Genomic DNA, 17,445 nt, shown 5'->3' with positions numbered 1-17,445 from the left:
AAGCCTAGAATAAGGCTTACCTGTAGGTCCAAGCAATATCTCCTAAACCTATATGGTTTAGGAGATATTTGCCCGAAAACGGGCACCGCTGTCTACGGCGCATGCGCCGTAGACAGCGGCGCGCAGGCGCACTGAGCGCGGCAGTTCCAAGAATGGAGCTGCTGCATTTGTCGACTCCCGTGCGCATGCGCGGGAGTGATGTCATCGCGGCTTCGCCGAATGACAGCGGCAGAGCTGCGAGACGCCACCAGCAAGATGGATGCGGCGGACTACAGGGGACAGCGGCGACTTCGCTGGCTCCTGTGTCAGGTAAGTGACACATAATGGGCTACTATGCGATGCGATGCATAGTAGTCCATTATGCTTTACCTTTGCAGGGAAAAAAATAGGAAGTAAACTCATCAGGGTTTACTTCCTCTTTAAACAGGAAAGTGGAAAATCAGGTGAAACTGTGCATGGTAGCCAATCAGCTTCTAACTTCAGCTTGTTCAATTTAGCTTTGACAATAAAACCTGGAAGCTGATTGGTTTCTATGCACAGCTCTGTGACGGGAACCACTTTGGGCGGGGGGCCCATGGAACCCAGAATCCCTTGGAGAGGTTGTGAGATCCTTGTTTCAGCTCCCCATGCACCTTCTGTGTCTTTTAGGGGCACAGGGTGACTGAGAAAATTATGGAACATTGTAAGAGTTTTGTAGACTGTTGCCATGCTATCTGCAACCTTAATTAATCATAGCATTGCTTAGATATGGATTTCATGTTCTTTGATGTAAGAGCCGGTCAGTCTGCTACTGGGGGCTCCTGCTATTGTGAGAAGATGTTCTGTGTTTATACTTATGATAATGTGTATATTGTGTCTTCTGAGCTAGAAGATGGCAAGTCTGACCTAAAATAGGGTATCGATAATTAATCATAGCATTGCTTAGATATGGATTTCATGTTCTTTGATGTAAGAGCCGGTCAGTCTGCTACTGGGGGCTCCTGCTATTGTGTGAAGATGTTCTGTGTTTATACTTATGATAATGTGTATATTGTGTCTTCTGAGCTAGAAGATGGCAAGTCTGACCTAAAATAGGGTATCGATAATTAATCATAGCATTGCTTAGATATGGATTTCATGTTCTTTGATGTAAGAGCCGGTCAGTCTGCTACTGGGGGCTCCTGCTTTTGTGTGAAGATGTTCTGTGTTTATACTTATGATAATGTGTATATTGTGTCTTCTGAGCTAGAAGATGGCAAGTCTGACCTAAAATAGGGCATCGATAGTTTCAAGAAACTGTTAGATAAGCACCTGAACGACCACAACTTACAGGGATATACAATGTAATTCTGGCATATAATCACACATAGGTTGGACTTGATGGACTTGTGTCTTTTTTCGACCTCACCTACTTTGTAACCTAGGCTGGTTAAATGACTAGTTAATTAGCTCATGTTAATTTATCTTTCTGGTTACAGTTTGTATTATTAGGGTAATATGATCAGGAGGGAGGGGGAACCTCCTTCTCAAGTGTATAAAAGCCTGTATTCTTGTTCAAATAAACAGTTCCAGCTTTGCAGCCAAACTAGTCCTACCTAGTTCTTGGTTGTAATATGAGGCTATAATATCTAATATCCATATTCAGACTGGAGGAAGCGGTATATGACGGAAGCACTCAAACGAAGTGTGGGACGTTCCCTTACAAGCTGCACAGGATTTTGCACTTTACAGTTTTAGTAAATCAACCCCACTGAGGTGATATTTGATTACGGATTTACACAGACACAAGATTGTTTTCTTGCAGCACTTTATTTGGCGTATTAACTCAGGTAGGCTCGATGTAAGCTCTATGCAGAATATCAGTGCGCCCAAAAGTAAATGTAATGGAATTTTTTTTTTTAATAATTGTTCTGAGGTTTATACATGTCTGAGTTTTTCACTCGTGGCACAAATTATTCATATAGAAGACATTTCCTACATTCGGAACACTAATTGAGGGTTGTGTAGGTTCTCTGATGTTTGCCAAGATAAGACTCCTTTGAATAACATTTCATTCATTCTCCCCTGTGTGAGATTTTTGATGTCTGACAAGTTCGGATTTCTGTGAATAACATTTCCCGCACTCAAGGCAGGAAAATGGCTTTTCCCCTGTGTGGTAGAACTGATGTACCTTAAAACTGGACTTCTGTGAATAACATTTCCCACACTCAGGGCAGGAATACGGCTTCTCCCCAGTGTGAGATCTTAGATGTTTGACAAGATGGGATTTCTGTGAAAAACATTTCCCGCACTCTGGACAGGAAAACGGCTTCTTCCCCGTGTGCAATTTTTTATGCATGTAAAGACCAGAGTGGTGTGAAAAACGCTTCCCGCAATCAGGGCAGGGATACCGCTTCTCCTGTGCGTGAGATCTTTGGTGTTTATCGAATTCTGATTTCTGTGTATAACATTTCCCACACTTTTGGCAGGAAAACTTCTCAGCAGTGTGCAATTTCTGATGTATGGAAAGATAGGACATATGTAAAAAACGTTTCCCGCACTCGAGGCAGGCATGCGGCTTTAAATGTGTGTGAGATCTTTGATGTATTTCGAGTTCTGTTTTCTGTGCACAACGTTTTCCACACTCAGGGCAGACATATGGCTTTCCCTCCGTGTGTAATCTCTGATGTTTGGAAAGGTGAGCATTTTGTGAAAAACTTTTCCCGCACTCAGAGCAGGAAAACGGCTTCTCCAACGTGTGAGATCTCTGATGTTTGGAAAGGTGAGCCTTCTGTGAAAAACATTTCCCGCACTCAGAGCAGGTAAACGGCTTCTCCCCCGTGTGAGATCTGTAATGTATGATGAATGTTGATTTATGAAGAAAACATTTCCCACACTCAGAACAGGAATACGGCTTCTCGATTGTTTGAGATCTCTTACGTTTAGTAATCCGAACTTCAAAGCTAAAATTCTCCCCACATTCCACCTGAATTTCGGCACCATCCCGCACAGTACGAGGTTGCTCGGAGTCGGAGGGACTCCATGGTCTATCCACACTGTGAAGTCCACCATCCATAGTGGAGATCATTGTCTTTTCTCCTCCACAATCTCCTGTGATGTCCTCATCTTCCATTCTACAACCTGGAGATAAAGTGAGACGATCCTTTGAGGGTTTCTCCATGGCGTGTCCTGGAAAAATATAAAAACATCATCAATAGATATGAGAGGGTTAGTTCACTTCCATCAAGATCCTATCTGGATCAGGTAGATATGAGTGAGGAGATGTTCTCTGGGACTGTAACTAGGAGTGACCCACAACCTAATACTGCCAGCTGAACCACAAATAGGGTATCAGTACAGGGAGGAGACCATTATCAACCTATTATTGGCTGATATCACTCAGCTCCCGCCCTACTCTGGACCAATCAGTGAGCAGTAACAGAGCAGAGATAAGAGAAGAATATATGATGGGTCACCTGTGCTGATCTCTGTAGGAGTGTCCTCCTCTATGAATGTCCTCGTCATTCCAGCCTCCTCCGTATATTGCTGATCATCCCTCACATACGTCTCTTCTACTTCACCCTCAACTTTCATGTTCATCAGATCTTCACCCTAAACCAACAGAATGGCAGAAAATAACATCTGTAACATAGAAGTATTTATGATGTGAGATCACATAGAAAATATCATCTTGTAGAGTCCACACATCATCTCCACATGTCAGAGTGTTCAATCACTTTATGTTCCCGACCCTCAACTCCACCTACCTGATGATGGTGGGGGATGGTGTGACCTTCCTGTGTGGAATCCCGGGAATACAGAGGACGGGGACATCTCTCTGGTGGGTTTCTATTACTAGGTTGCTCCATCATATCCTTGCGTTCTTCTGAAAATGTGTCCATCACACCGTACTCCTCATCCTCCTTTTTATACTCTTCTTTGATATCAATATTATAATTCTCAAGGTTTCCATTCTAAAATGTATAACACATTCATTGAAGCAAAAAAGCCTGTATATAAATCATAAGTATTAAAAATTTATATTCTTCAACCTGATGATGGTGGGGGATGGTGTGACCTTCCTGTGTGGAATCCCGGGAATACAGAGGACGGGGACATCTCTCTGGTGGGTTCCCATTACTGGATCCATCTGTAGGAAACACACACACTGACTGAATACATTGTTTCTATGTGTTTATCAGATGATGGGGGATCTAGGTGGAGCCTCCGTACTGCTCTCTCCTTTACAATAAAGTCTCCTCTTACCCGGTGATGTGAGGGGCGGCTGATTGGCCATCATGACGTCCTTGTAGAGATCCTTGTGTCCTTCTAAATACTCCCACTCCTCCATGGAGAAATAGACAGTGACATCCTGACACCTTATAGGAACCTGACACACACAATGATACAGTCACCATCCAGACACATCCCTTGTCTGTTACTGGATAATGTCCCACAATTCCCAGAATCCTCCTCACCTCTCCTGTCAGCAGCTCCATCATCTTCTTGGTGACTTCTAGAATCTTCTCCATGTTGTGTCTCTCAGGTTTTAGGGAGTCACATGGAGGCACTGTGATGGTCATATGATCACCGGACTTCACCAGAGGAAATCTCTGTATTGGAGAACCAATAGGAACATCATGTTAGAATCCCAGAATCCTCCTCACCTCTCCGGTCAGGTCTGTGTTTTATTAATAGAGATAAGAGTGATGTCATGTGACCTCCCAGAATCCTCCTCACCTCTCCGGTCAGGTCTGTGTTTTATTAATAGAGATAAGAGTGATGTCATGTGACATCCCAGAATCCTCCTCACCTCTCCGGTCAGGTCTGTGTTTTATTATTAGAGATAAGAGTGATGTCATGTGACCTCCCAGAATCCTCCTCACCTCTCCGGTCAGGTCTGTGTTTTATTAATAGAGATAAGAGTGATGTCATGTGACCTCCCAGAATCCGCCTCACCTCTCCGGTCAGGTCTGTCTTTTATTAATAGAGATAAGAGTGATGTCATGTGACCTCCCAGAATCCTCCTCACCTCTCAGGTCAGGTCTGTGTTTTATTACTAGAGATAAGAGTGATGTCATGTGACCTCCCAGAATCCTCCTCACCTCTCCGGTCAGCAGGTAGATGATCTCCAGGGTGAGATTTAGTATCCTCTCAGTCACGTGAACCCAGCCCTCCTCCATCCTGATGTGATCTATACCGGTTTCTCTATAGAGGGATGGAAGCAAATTATCTGGACTGTATTTGTTGTACAATATTAGGATGAGAATATAAGGGATTAATAGTTGGGTTGCCCGCAGTGGGAACTGGCAGATGTAGATTGGATGTTTTTTGTGCCCCACAAATCTGTTATATTTTGTCCTACCTCCACCTCCATTGTTGGCTGATCTCATACCTCCTTCTTATAGTCAGAGGTGGGATTATCCACACCCCATCATTAGTCGCTGAACCGGGTCAAAAGCTGTGCTCAGGGTATTATGGATGGGCGCCAAAGCTAATCAACTAGAAATTCCACTAACATTAACATTTTGGAAATTGGAGTCAGATCTCAGTACAACCCGAATTCAAATGTCATCTCTCATTACAATAGACTGCTAGGATGAGAAGGTGACAAATCTCCAAAACTAAGAGAATGTTCCCCGCTGCTCACCCTCTTGTGGAACATGATAATCAAGAGATTTACGGGACAATTGGAAGCTGTACAGGGAGGTGGTGCACAAAGTAGTGAGGGTTGTGCTTCTCCACCTCCTACCCCGTTACTGGATGATCTCACGCCCAGAATTATGCACCTCCTCTACCCATTACTGGATTATTTCAGAACCCCCCCTCTTATAGTGAAGGGCAGGGTTATCAATTACGGATGGACACCAAAATGATTCAACCATAAATTCCACCAAAATTCAAATTCTTGAATTTGGGGTCACATTTAAGTACAACCCGAATCTCGTCCCTCGTTACAAGAGACTGCTAAAGCGAGAAGGTGACACACATCTAAAATAAAGTAAAATCTTTCGGGCCAGTAAGTGGGGAAATGTTCAGACCCTGAAGGGGTTAATCTATGTTTCCACACACGCATATGTATATATATATATATATATATATATATATATATATATAAATATGTATCATCATCTGCTGGAGGACGAAGAGGATGGTCATGACGGGGGGGTTACTGGGTGTAAAGAGAAAATAATTTCTTATTACCTCCTCTCCTGCCACTTCCAGCAATGTCTCCTCTCTAGTTCCTCCCAACTCGCCTCTCGACTGGAACTTCCCATTTATACCTGACATCACTTCCTGTCTGAGCTTGACATCACTTCCCGTCTTGCATAGAGACTTCCTGTCTGGGTAAAGGTGAGATCTCCACCTTGTGTAGCTCAAAGGAACTGCAGCCCCGAGAAACATCTGTTTGAATTCACAGCCACGCCTTGCCTTATTCATCATACCCCATCATAGAAAACCAGACACATCTCTATACATTTTTATATTGTAAGTTCAAGAAGAAGGATTACATATTACCAGCAGATGTCCTGCAGCCTATTAGCAGCTATTTGTTTTTTCTTTTGCAGATTTCCAGCAGCCTATTGACCTCCAGGTATGTACTGGCCATTGGGACAACCGGGAGTTTCCCGGTGGGCCGAAGGCTCAGTGGGCCACTCTGATGAAAGGGGGCTGGTTATGGGACACTCTGATGTAAGGGGGCTGCTGATGGGACTCTCTGATGTAAGGGGGCTGCTGATGGGACACTCTGATGTAAGGGGGCTGCTGATGGGACACTCTGATGTAAGGGGGCTGCTGATGGGACACTCTGATGTAAGGAGGTGCTGATGGGACTCTCTGATGTAAGGGGGCTGCTGATGGGACACTCTGATGTAAGGGGGCTATTTATGGGACTCTCTGATGTAAGGGGTGCTGATGGGACACTCTGGTGTAAGGGGGCTGGTGATGGGACATTCTGATGTAAGGGAGTGCTAATGGGACACTCAAAATGTAAGTGGGCCGGTCTGGATGAAGTCCAGGGCCAAATTTCTGTCCCAGTCCAGCCCTGTTGACCTCTGTTTCTTGTCTGCATACACATGAGAAGCAACTGTGTCATTTTTTTATAATTTTTTCAGGGGGTCTCTTGCAGCTCATTGTCTTGGGGTCAACCTTTTTCAGCTCAGAGAATTCACTAAAATATCTTTTGAGTCTGAAAAAAAATTATGTATAACTCATGATACATTCGTTTGATGGTCAGTGGGAAGATCGGTACTAATGCCCTTTACATACGATCGCACATTCCAACAACAAAATCTCCATGTTTTTTTTTTCCGACGGATGTTGGCTCAAACTTGTCTTGCATAAACACGGTCACACAAATGTTGTGGGAAGTTCCGAACGCCAAGAACGCGGTGACACATGCAACAAGTACGACGAGCAGAGAAAAAGGAAGATCAATAGCCAGTGTGGCACTTCTGCTTGATTTCCCGAGCATGCGTGGGATTTTGTGCGTCGGAATTGCGTACACACGCTCGGAATTTACGAGAACGTTGCTGTCGGAAAATTTGAGATCCAGCTCTCAAATTTTGTTTGTCAGAAATTCCGACGGAAAATGTCCGATCGAGCCCACACAACAGTGGGAATTTACGACAACAAGCTCCCATCGAACAGTTGTTGTCGAAAATTCAGACCGTGTGTACGCGGCTTTACACTTGTTGTCACTGGGAATAATACCCCCTTACAGATAGTTAAAAGGATCAGTGGTGTCAGAGGGAACTTATCTGGGAGGCAGAAGTTGCTTACTGCTCAATAAACCACTAACAACCTTTGGTGGAACCCTAGGATTCCATGGAACCCTGGTTGAGAATCCCTGATATAAAGGATGGAATATTTTGCATACCACATAGGTGTCTTTTATACCATTTATGATGGACCCTTTTGTTAAGAACCACACGCAAAGCGCATTCAGCAGTGATCACCGCAGGTAATCTCTGTTTGTACAGACATCTAGGAATAGCTTCAGCCGCCGGGACGTATGGTTTCAGGACAAATATTTAATAATTAAATATTAACCACTTGCTGACCCATGCATGACGATACACGTCGGCGCGGCTGCGCAAATGGGCGTACATGTACGTCCCCTTTAAGATGCGGCATTGTGGGGCGCGTGTGCTGCGTACTCCATGATTTGATGTCTACCCGTGTCCCACGATCGTTTCACAGAGCGGCAGAACGGGGAAATGCCTTTGTAAACAAGGCATTTCCCCGTTCTGTCTTGTGACATGACAGGGATCTACTGCTCCCAGTGATCGGGAGCAGTGATCGCTGTCATGTCAGTGGTAACCCATCCCCCCTACAGTTAGAACACCTCCCTAGGACACACTTAACCCCTTGATTGCCCCCTAGTGTTTAACCCCTTCCCTGCCATTTACACATTAATTAAATATTAACCACTTGCTGACCTATGCATGACGATACACGTCGGCGCGGCTGCGCAAATGGGCGTACATGTACGTCCCCTTTAAGATGCAGCATTGTGGGGCGCGTGTGCTGCGTACTCCATGATTTGATGTCTACCCGTGTCCCACGATCGTGTCACAGAGCGGCAGAACGGGGAAATGCCTTTGTAAACAAGGCATTTCCCCGTTCTGTCTTGTGACATGACAGGGATCTACTGCTCCCAGTGATCCGGAGCAGTGATCGCTGTCATGTCAGTGGTAGCCCATCCCCCCTACAGTTAGAACACCTCCCTAGGACACACTTAACCCCTTGATCGCCCCCTAGTGTTTAACCCCTTCCCTGCCATTTACGCAGTAATCAGTGCATTTTTATAGCACTGATCGCTATATAAAAGACAATGGTCCCAAAATAGTGTCAAACGTGTCCGATGTGTCCGATGTTACCAAACATATGAAGAATACATATCGACCTAAACTGAGAAAGAAATTCGGGGGCGTGGCTTGGTGCCTGAGGAAGATGGACGCTTGATCCTCACCTCCCGTTCCCAGAGGTCCAGCAACAGCCGTTAAGAAGCCCTATTTACCTTACACCATGGGGAGCAAACAACAAAATACCCCCCCGGTAGGCTCCCGTCCACCCCGGAGCCAAGAAGCACCGCTGAGCCAAAACATACCCGAGATATTTCGGGCCCGATCCAGAGGCGCGACGCCGGACTCACAGGCCGCAATCCACGAGGCCCCTCCAGCCAGCAGACCCGCACACAGGTCACGAAGCCGCAGCCCTCAGGCTTCTGCCATGGATCCTCCGACACCTCCTGCCCTCAATATTGCGGACTTGCGGGCAGTTGCGGCGGACATAAAAAATACATTATCCGCGGCCATCTCGGAGCTCCGAGAGGACTTTCGCGCCATAACGCTGCGAATGGAGGACGTGGAAGAAGTACAGGCCCGCCATGACACAGCGCTGTGCCAAGTACAGCAAATCGCGGAATCACATTCGATCCACCTCAGGGAGGTGAACCGCCACTTGGAGGATCTCGACAATCGCGGCCGCCGCCGCAATGTAAGGGTGAGAGGATTGCCCAAATCTATTGAACCGCAGCAACTGGCCCAAGCGGTAACGACGATCTTTAACGACCTACTAGAGAGAGCTCCAGATACGATGATCACATTCGAACGTATCCACAGGGCTCTTCGCCCTAGAGGAAGAGAGACGGATCCGCCGAGGGATGTCATCTGTTGCCTCACAGATTTCATCGTAAAAGAAGAAATTATGAGAAAGGCGAGAAACAGGGGGAGAATACTACACCACGGGACAGAAATACGAATCTTCCAAGACCTGTCCTCTATCACCCTCCAAAGACGAAGGGAGTTAAAGCCTCTTCTGGATGTCCTTCGTACGAGGGCCATCACATACCGCTGGAAATATCCGTTCTGCCTTTCAGCTACAGCTAATGGCCACACAGTCAACTTGCGTGTGCCGGAGGACCTGGATCATTTTTGTTCTGCCCTCAACCTACCTCCAGTGGATGTCCCTGATTGGTACAGTGACTTTCGCTTACCCACGCTACACAGAGCTGAATCTATGGAGGGTATAGCTGAAGCAGGAAACTTCCACATTGGCCGCCGCCGCAGGTCACATCCGCCGCCTTCGTCCCCGCGCCCATCAGGTAACCTGCGGAACCACAGCCCCACGGCGTCTCCGGACTACAGGAGACTAAGAAGATCTTAATCCGACGGCACCCACCAAATAAGGTACCAGCTCGAAATGTACACTCGCTGACTTACGTTGTATTGCTCATCGTTTGCTCTGATGTCTCCAACTAACCCTATTCTCCCCTGAATTCATCACCGTTCGTACTGTGCGGGCGTGTAACGCGCACGAACTTACCACCGACTTATCTCTTTCTACGCTTCGAGACTCTGGACCTTACACTGCAAGACCCCAAACTCCCCATCACAACTGACGGATAAATTTGCCCTTCTTACCACGAATCACTCACTCTTTTTTTCCGGGACGATGTGGTATGTTCCTAACCCCCCGCAAAACTATCTTCGTTTGACCCGAGGCTCATACCTCCCGTTGAACTGCATTGAGCCGAACGTTGCTCCCGAATGTTGATCCGAAGCCTTAGATCTCGGGATACCATGCACCTGCCGATCGTAGGTCATTTCGGAAAGATGCCTGCCGTCTCATTGACATGGTTCCCGTCCTACTCTACGATACTGCAACATACACGCAAGTCTCGGTATCCTTCAATACGAACTGGTTACCAAGTACCAAGTAGTTGTTACATGTTGGGCTACCGGTCTCCTCGTTCACGTCCAATGATTTCCTATTGAGCCCAAATAAGTTCCCGCATCCGTTCGGGCTCTCATTACACTTAACACTCTAACGTCCGATGTTGAGTTTATTGACCCTATTGGATAGCTCGAGATCTCTCCCGCTGGGAGTGGAACTCTAGTCTATAGGTACCCTTCCTCCACGAAGAGACCGGTTGCCCTCGTTTTTTCCATGCTTTAAGTAATATGTTTTCTGTTTTATGTTTTATGTTTCATGTCGTATTTTCAGCGTTATGCATTCTTGAGTGAGACACGTTTTTGTTTAGCTGACGTTTGAAGTAAACGTTCGTTGACCTAGCGCTGTAGTATTGATACACCTTTGATACGGTATCCCGACCTGAATATAATAGTTAGCTATGTCACGTTTCTACATACCCGGTACAGTAGTATCTACAAACGCTCGTACTGTGATGTTCCACTTTAATCGCATCCCTCTGTTCGTTGTTACTCTTGAGTTCGTTCGAATGGGGCTCACCCAAGACTCCTACGTTCAGAGGACTGCATCGTTCCCCCTTATTTCTATTTAAAGCAGTTTGTATATCATAACGCCTTAATGCTCTATGACCCCCTTCCACCCCACTGACAAGGTCAGAAGAACTATTTGTTCTGCCGCCACTCCTAGAGATCCAAATTCATTCATAAACACTTTCAGATATGGGCCTTCACCTCCTCTAGCTCTCTCCCTCTCTCTTCTTGATCCCACCATATTAAATTCCCATGCCCCCTCCCCTCTTCTCTCACCTATCTAATGATGGACCTCTGACCCTGCCTCCCCGTTACGCACTCTATGGTGAACGGCCAGATACACTCATTGGCAACATGACCTCAAGGGTTCTAAAATCCTACCTAATTTCGACCTCGACACCTACCACCCTCACTCACAGGGTTCTCTTTGCTCTCTACTTTCCGAGAGGAAAGAGATTTCCCTGATCCCTCACTGGACTAAGATCAGTCGGGCGTGATCCGTTAAGTCGCCCCGACCCCAGTAGTTATACCACCGCCCGGGCCGTGTATCTCCCCCCTTACACGACCGGAACTCCTTCAGCCCCATTAGTTCTATCCTCCCGTTCCCTCCTTCCTCTTCCATCCCTACCTTCCACCTGACCCTTTCCCACCCCCCCAGCCTCCCATCTGTCCTCCGCTGTTCTCCGTCCACACAGTTCCCTATTAGATAGTGAACCTGACCACTTACAATGGCCTCATCTTGTACCACCTCCATCCATCCGACTCTAAAGATTGTCTCTCTAAACATTAAAGGACTGAATACCCCGGAAAAGAGGAAACAAACGCTATCCCACATGAAAAGCATGAGAGCTGATGTTATATTCTTGCAAGAGACACACTTTAGCTCCCGAAACACACCGCGACTGTCTAACGATCATTTCCCGCATAGCTACCACGCGACCACGCCGGCCTCCAAGACTAAAGGCGTGTCGATTCTACTATCCAAAAATGTTCCCATCCAAATTACAGACACATTGACTGACGAATACGGCAGATACATCTTTGTCAAAGGTTCATGGTGCGGCAAGCCTATAACTCTGGCTAACGTGTATAGCCCCAACAAAGCACAAGTACCCTTTTTTCGAGAGGTTTCCAATCAACTACTTGCATTTCAATCAGGCATGTTACTGCTAGGCGGAGACTTCAATGTCCCCTTAAACCCTCTCACAGACACCTCGGCAGGTACCTCCCATCTTCCTTACAGAGCTCTACGCCAAATAAATCTGTCCCTCCAACAGCTCTTTCTACACGACACTTGGCGCATCCTACACCCTACCGAAAAGGACTTTACTTTTTTCTCCAACCCCCACAACAGATACTCCCGTCTTGACTACCTTTTCCTAACCCAACCTGATCTCACTTACCTGACCACAGCGACTATAGAACCAATGACTTTATCCGACCACCACCCTATCACGGTAACGCTGACACTCCCCGAAAAGCAAGCCCATACTCGAATATGGCGCTTGGACCCCACTCTCCTCACTGACACGAAACACACATCGGAAATCAGGACCTGTTTAACCGACTACTTTAGAGAAAATGACACCCCAGAGACATCCCCTATGACCCAGTGGGCTGCCCACAAATGTGTAATTAGAGGGAAAATGATTTCGCTATCCGCTCAGAAGAATAAGGAAAAAAAATTTCACCTCCGTCAATTATTCCAAAGACTTCGAACTTTGGAATCGGCTCATAAACATACCTTAGCCGCTCAAACACTTCAAGAGCTGCAGGACGTTAGATTGTCAATACAAACAGAACTAGGCAAAACCACCAGGAAGAATTACATGCTCTCCCAAAAGCAATTTTATGAATTCGGAAATAAAAGCAGCCGCCTCATGGCAAGAGCCCTTCACTCCAAACGAACGAAACACACAGTGCATTCCCTAAGATCCCCCCTAGGTGCCATCTATACGAAAAATACAGAGATTGCTGGGGAATTTGAGAGATTTTATACCAAATTATACAACATAAATGAAACACATGATCCTCCTTGCCCTAACCAGACCAGGCTCCGGGACATGGAAGCTTTCCTCCACAAATACTGTCCTAAAATTCAGGCATCAGAACTTCTACAAGACATAGACGGCCCTATCTCACAACAGGAGTGGGATACGGCACTCAAACAAACAAAACCCTGCAAGAGCCCAGGTCCAGATGGACTCACATCAGCATATTACAAATCCTTCTCCGATATCCTCCAGAACCCGTTTAGGAAAGCTTTCAATTCCCTGAATGCCTCCAGTACCCCTGACACTGAAATGCTCACAGCCCACATCGTTGTCATTCCTAAAGAAGATAAAGATCACACGCAAGCTGCTAATTATCGACCCATATCCCTCTTAAATGTAGATGTTAAACTCTTTGCAAAAATACTTGCCAACAGACTTCTCCCCCTTCTACCGGCTTTAATTACAAAGGATCAAGTTGGGTTTGTCCCTGGCCGCGAAGCCAGAGACAACACCATCAAAGCTGTTAATATACACCACCTCACATCAAAAACCAAACAAAAGGGTTTTTTCCTATCCCTAGATGCAGAGAAGGCATTCGACAGGGTAGCTTGGGACTACATGCACACTGTTCTACAAACCATTGGACTCGGTCCAAGACTAACAACTTTCATCCAAGCTCTATACCAAAATCCGACAGCCCAGGTCAGAGTCAACAACACCCTGTCGAATGCCTTCCCCATATGCAACGGAACAAGGCAGGGCTGCCCCTTATCTCCTATTCTCTTTGTACTTACCCTAGAACCCTTTTTAAATAGTCTTCGTCAGAACCCTGATATAAAAGGGATCCGAACTGCCAATAAAGAATACAAACTTGCCGCCTTCGCGGACGACATTCTACTGTTCCTAACGCAACCGCACACGACAATCCCGGTCCTCTTGAGTGAATTCCGCAAATTCAACCTGCTTTCCAATCTAAAAATAAACTTCACTAAGTCCTATGCCCTCAACATTTCCCTACCCCCGGCCGATGTCACTCTCTGTAAAAACAACTTCCCCTTCCAATGGCGAGACGATCATATCACATATCTAGGTATCAAACTGACGAATAACCTACAGGATCTGTACCCAAAGAATTACCTATCCCTGCTACAGACAATCACCTCTGATCTCAAACGTTGGGACAAACCTACTTTCTCCTGGTTTGGTAGAGCCGCCATTCTGAAAATGAACGTATTGCCGAGAATCCTTTACCTCCTCCAAACGATACCGATACATCTCCCCCCAGCCTTTTTCCGCTCTTATAGAAGCTTATGCTCCAAATTCTTATGGGGCTCCCGCAGACCCAGGATCAACTTCACTCTCCTGTCCCGACCCAAACACCTAGGTGGCATAGGGCTCCCGGACCTTTCCAATTACTACTCAGCAGTACACCTGACCAGAATCATAGATTGGAATGTCCACGCGAATAACAAAGACTGGGTACTTCTAGAATCCTCGTTCACGTCATTACCACTTGGATCCCTGCCTTGGATTCTATCCTCCCCCTCTCAAACAGAAATCAAAGCACACCCACTCCTACTTCCAACACTACGATGTTTTCGTAAACTTTGCACGCAATCTTCCCTATCGTCTGTCCCAGGTCCACTAACACCACTGCGAATGAATCCCGACTTTCCTCCGGGGATGCACCATACCTTTCTTCAAAATCACTGGTCACACCCTCAAGTCCTGTTAAAACATTTCTACGAACAGGGGCGCCCACAAACGTCTACCCAAATAGCTAACGCCATGCAGAAACAGCCAATCCCTCCCTGGACGTTCCAACAGATTTCCCACTACTTACACTCGTTAAAGAAAATATCTGACTGCTCCCGACATTTGACGCCCTTTGAAACCCTATGCTCCGAGACTACGCCCTTATCCCATCTTGTCTCCCAAACGCACACACTCCTGTTCCAAGATTACAACCCCAATACTTCCAAATTTTGCACGAAATGGGAAAGAGACCTTGACCTCACACTCACGGAAGATGACTGGCAGAACATCTTTTTCAATATACATAAAGGCTCCATCAATGTATCCACCCAGGAGAATGGATACAAGATACTGTCACATTGGTACCGAACACCGGATAGATTACACAGTTGGAACCCATCTACGCCAGATAATTGTTGGCGATGCCTCCAGAGTAGAGGCACGATGCTCCACATCTGGTGGTCTTGCCCTTTACTCCAACCTTTCTGGCAATCTATACACAAACTGATCAAAGACATCACGACATATGAACTACCTTTTACCCCAGCTCAATTTCTCTTGCACCATACCACTTTGTCACAAGCTTCCTATCGTAAAACCATCATAGTCCACATGATCAATGCAGCCAAACAATGTATACCATTATACTGGAAATCCCAGACAATCCCCTCTATTAAAGACTGGCTCCACAGAATGCACAGAATATCAGAAATGGAAGAATTAATACACATATCTAGAGACACCCCCGACAAATATAACGCCAAATGGGCCTGCTGGAAATACTTCACAACTACAAACACATTGTAAAAACTGCAAAATACACCGAGTAACTCTTGAATCCCCTAGTCAACCTCTGACAGAGATGTAGAGCCGCACCTTTCCTGCCCATATGACGGTATGACAATTATCATCATGCGCCTATGGGAATGCTCAATGTTTCACGTCTTTACCCCTTTTTTGGGTATCCGCCACTACGACCCGCACACGCTAAGGAGTCACATCCTTTTTTTTGGAGAACAGCGGTGGACGGATCCTCAACTCCCCCCCACCCAGTCCCCGTTTCCCCTCTGTCCTCCCCTCCCCGGCCCCCTCCCGGCCACCGGCACTTGGTCATGTTCCACATCCTTACTAAGGCAATTCCCCCTCCTCCCTCCTCATCTCATCTTTAGACGGATCCTGCCCCCTAAACCCAATCTATAGGGAGCCAAGGCCGAATAACCCGCTCATATGCCTGCTCATATGCTCCCCAATAGCAGGACCGTATAATGCGCACGTAGACGTAGCCTTTCTGTTTTTATAACTCTACTGTTAAAACCACATTGCTTCACATTGTCGTATGCATTATTGTGCATGTTTATGTTTACGTGCCATGCTAGTTGTAACAGTTGATTATCTTATATTTTATGTTTTATGATTCCTGTTATCACCCATTATACTCAATAAAATTTGTTGGTAAAAAAAAAAAAAAAAAAGAAATTCGTTTTCTTATATATTTTTTGGGGATATTAATTATAGCAAAAAGTAAAATATATTGCTTTTTTTTCAAAATTGGTGCAGTTTTTTTGCTTATAGCGCAAAAAAAACCCCGCAGAGGTGATCAAATACCACCAAAAGAATGCTCTGTTTGTGTGGGGAAAAAAGGACGTCAATTTTGTGCAACGTCGCACGACCGCGCAATTGTCAGTTAAAGCAACGCAGTGCCGAATCGTAAAAAGTGCTCTGGTCAGGAAGGGGGTAAATATTTCAGTGGCTGAATGAATGAATGAATAAAATACTTATATAGCGCACAATGCGAACTGAATCGCCTCTAGGCGCTGTGGCGAGCTTTGATCATCTGCTAAAAGAGGAAGGTCTTGAGTTTTTTCCTAAAAGCCAGGTGATTTTCTTCCAGGCGGATGTTGATTGGTAGAGCATTCCATAGCAGAGGCCCTTGGACAGCGAATCTCCGATCACCCTTGGATTTATACCGGGCTTTGGGCACGAGGAGGAGGTTTTTGTTGACTGATGGAAGACTGCGGTTTGGTGTGTAATGATTTATTTTCTCCATTAGGTATTGCGGAGCTTCTCTATGCACGCATTTGTGGGTGAGGCAAAGGGTCTTGAACGTGATCCGATTTTTTTTGAAGTGGTTAAAGAGTATTTTTTTTACACTATATAAAGAAAGGGGTATTGCGTACACTGCATATGTTGCTCAATGACCCCCTAACAACCTCTTCCCAAAAGTCCGGCGGAACTAGAAATAAAACTTGCTTCAAATCTTTCCGACGGACTCGAGCACGGTCGAAAAATCCGGTCGTGTGTGTGCTGGTCCGACGGACTAAAACTGAAGCTAGGGCAGCTATTGGCTACTGGCTATGAACTTCCTTATTCTACCTCATCACGTTCGAATCCGTCTGACTTTTGGAGTGATCGTGTGTGGACAAGTCCACAAGTCCGGCGGACCTCAGCTGCAATGTCCATCAGATTGTCCGCTGGACCAAGTCCTTCCAAAA

General features: G+C 46.0%; 2 protein-coding genes across 2 annotated transcripts in view; both read right to left on the bottom strand.

Moving 5' to 3' along the window:
• The window catches only part of LOC143955541 (uncharacterized), a 124,768-nt gene extending 118,107 nt beyond the window's left edge, over positions 1–6,661 (bottom strand). Inside the window, exons 1-2 of the mRNA XM_077465589.1 lie at positions 6,163–6,661; positions 5,064–5,166 (exon numbers count right to left, since the gene is read on the bottom strand). The gene's annotated coding sequence lies outside the window, so the exon portion shown is untranslated. The remainder of the gene's footprint in view (positions 1–5,063; positions 5,167–6,162) is intronic.
• The window catches only part of LOC143955711 (uncharacterized), a 338,238-nt gene continuing 322,562 nt past the window's right edge, over positions 1,770–17,445 (bottom strand). The window contains exon 3 of the mRNA XM_077465828.1: positions 1,770–3,137. Coding sequence (XP_077321954.1) covers positions 2,030–3,137 — 1,108 coding nt within the window. The 3' untranslated portion in view covers positions 1,770–2,029. The remainder of the gene's footprint in view (positions 3,138–17,445) is intronic.

This window comes from Lithobates pipiens, unplaced genomic scaffold (assembly GCF_037356315.1).
Source record: "Lithobates pipiens isolate NorthernLeopardFrog02 unplaced genomic scaffold, aLitPip1_a1.2 Scaffold_35, whole genome shotgun sequence".
NCBI classification, from domain to species: Eukaryota; Metazoa; Chordata; class Amphibia; order Anura; family Ranidae; genus Lithobates; species Lithobates pipiens.
The sequence above is the reverse complement of the archived record's forward strand: the minus strand, read 5'-3'. Positions and strand labels throughout refer to the sequence as shown.